Source organism: Juglans regia, chromosome 10, assembly GCF_001411555.2.
Source record: "Juglans regia cultivar Chandler chromosome 10, Walnut 2.0, whole genome shotgun sequence".
Classification (NCBI taxonomy): Eukaryota; Viridiplantae; Streptophyta; class Magnoliopsida; order Fagales; family Juglandaceae; genus Juglans; species Juglans regia.
Window position 1 is genome coordinate 31,767,250 of NC_049910.1, and position 2,467 is coordinate 31,769,716.

Sequence of the window (2,467 nt, forward strand, 5' to 3'; positions counted from 1 at the left end):
TAATATGTTTATTTTATATTCATGTTTCTCTTCTACTTAGACTATATATAATGTTCGAGAATGATGCCTAGTTTAGTCGATATTTCTCCCCAAAGTTTTCTTAATTAAGACTTAAGGAGTAAAAACAAAGTAAAATGGTTGAATTCATATCTTTGGGAGTTATTGTGGGGATTATAAGATTTAGGAGAGAAATAAGTAAATAAAATATATTTTAATTTATTTATTTATTAAATTTCAATAAATTATGTTGTCAATTTTATATGTTATTTTTTTTTAACTCCAGATGTCAATATGCAAATAATAATTAAGATAAAGAATCCAAACAGGTATCCTGACAGTCAGACCCTTCTAATTTTTTCATTTGTGTGGATGCTCTCAGGAACCCAACATCTTTGAGTACCGCCATCTCTCTCTCTCTCTCTCTCTTCAAAACTCTCACCCTTCAAACTCTCTCTCTGTCATGGAAAACGGATTCAAGCTCCGAATCTCTCGCATGTTCCGAGCCTCGTTCGGCTCGTGCGGCTCCCGGAACCTCTCCGACGTAGTTGAAAAAGCTGTCTTTCTGCCACAGAACCACCAGGACTTCCACATGATCGAGCCCTTTTCCGCTAGCCCTCGATCCTTCACCTTCATTTGCAGACCCAAGCCGTTCCAAACACCAGAAACCATCAACCACAGCTGCTTAATAGCAGCAAAAGATTCTCTCTCTGAAAAGAAAGTCTCACCGCCTTATTCTCCTTTCGCTTCGACCAACCCCGATGGACGAACCTGCCCTCCTGCGTCTCCAATCTCTCCTTTGAATCCCTTCTACCATTTCGGAGATTCAACCTCTAAACTGAAAAAGAAGAAATGCTCCGAAAGAAATAAGAGTAAGAAGAAAAAGAAGACGACCCCAATGAAGAACAAGCCTACGGAAACCTTTCCCTTTAGCTCATCTTCGCAGGATATGAGTTTTGGTGGGTGGTGGTATAGCAGCGAAGAAGAAGAAGAGGAAGACGAAAGAGAGGACGAGACTGACACCCTTTTCTCTTCCAAGAGTCTATCTTCCGATTCATCTGAGTCTCGGCGACGTCGTTCTCGCCGGAATAGACACGGGGCACGGCTGAGAAGGGCTGGGACTCGGAGTTCTGAAACGGATATAATGCCTAAAATGCAGGGGAAAGTGAAGGATAGCTTTGCGGTGGTGAAGAGTTCCAGCGATCCGTACAACGATTTCAGGACGTCAATGGTGGAAATGATCGTCGAGAAGCAGATATTTGCGGCTAAAGATTTAGAGCAGCTCTTGCAGTGTTTTCTGTCTTTGAATTCTTACCATCATCATAAGGTCATTGTGGAGGTGTTCATGGAGATATGGGAGTCTCTCTTTTGCAATTGATTTGCAGAAAAAATGTCGACATATATTGTTTTCTGCGTGCTTGTCTTTCTAACAAAAATCCTAGCAAGAATTCTTACTTCAAATCAAGGTGAATGGATATGCTATCATTCATCTGTATCTTTTTAAATTTGAAGATCAAGCTTGTTGTAGATGGGAAACATGGAAGGAGGGAGGAGATGGTGAATTCGATCTTACTTATTGGGTATAACTACTATTTATATCTGTTTAACTATCTTAACTTTTAATATGATTATAATTTAAATATAATATCAACAAATATAATTTAAAATATAGAAAAAAAAAAATGACATTTTTCAAATAGTCTACCTCCAAGTTTCTCCAAAACCTTTTGGCGCACCCGATTCCTACTACTTTTTACTGCAAATCTATTCTCTGTACCAAACAGGTGACTGCATGACTGAGATTTTGCTTGTTTGTTTCCCGGGTTTATAATGATTCTACAGTGATCTAAGCAACTGTGTTTGAAAACACGTAAAATAGAAGAGAAAGTAGAACAGTACTTGATGCTTTTGATGAGATAAATTTGGTGACAGTTTCTTGGTTGTTTGAAAAAAGAAAACATTGTTTTAGGGAAATGGTAAGATCAGAAAGTCCTGGGTGGTTCATTAGCTTAGGCCTGTTGGACTTATCAACAAGGAGCTTGAAAAGATGGGGATGGGAGCGATGGTTTGTTGATTTGAAAGTAGATGTAAGAAAACCGAAAAAGGCTGTCCCATTTTCTAAAGGTGAATTGGGTTTGACTTGACTTCTGAAAAAGATAAAGACAAAACCTCATTCTCTAATGTTAGTGTATAATTTGTCCTCTCTAAATTTATTGGCTTATTGGCTACAAAAATCATTTTTAAGTATGTTAAATTAATACTTATAATGCTCTTAAAACATTTAAAATCTTACTGCTAAATTATTAAAGGTCAAGATGATATAAGAACTCAATATTTTTCTTCTGATTTTTTTCTTAAAGAAAAATACTTTAGATATAAAGAGATTACACAAAAGTAAATCCAGCCACAAACAGATGTAGTTTGATGTGGTACGTTAGATTATAAAATTATTTTTATTGTAAAGTAGATC

At 36.8% G+C, this 2,467-nt stretch overlaps 1 protein-coding gene across 1 annotated transcript; it reads left to right on the plus strand.

Annotated features, from left to right (window-relative positions):
* The first annotated feature begins 299 nt into the window (after window positions 1–299).
* Window positions 300–1,591, plus strand: LOC109005453 (transcription repressor OFP8-like). Its single transcript, XM_018984402.2, has one exon. It carries the CDS (start codon window positions 461–463, stop codon window positions 1,373–1,375), a length of 915 nt encoding a protein of 304 aa, XP_018839947.1. The 5' UTR covers window positions 300–460; the 3' UTR covers window positions 1,376–1,591.
* The last annotated feature ends 876 nt before the right edge of the window (window positions 1,592–2,467 follow it).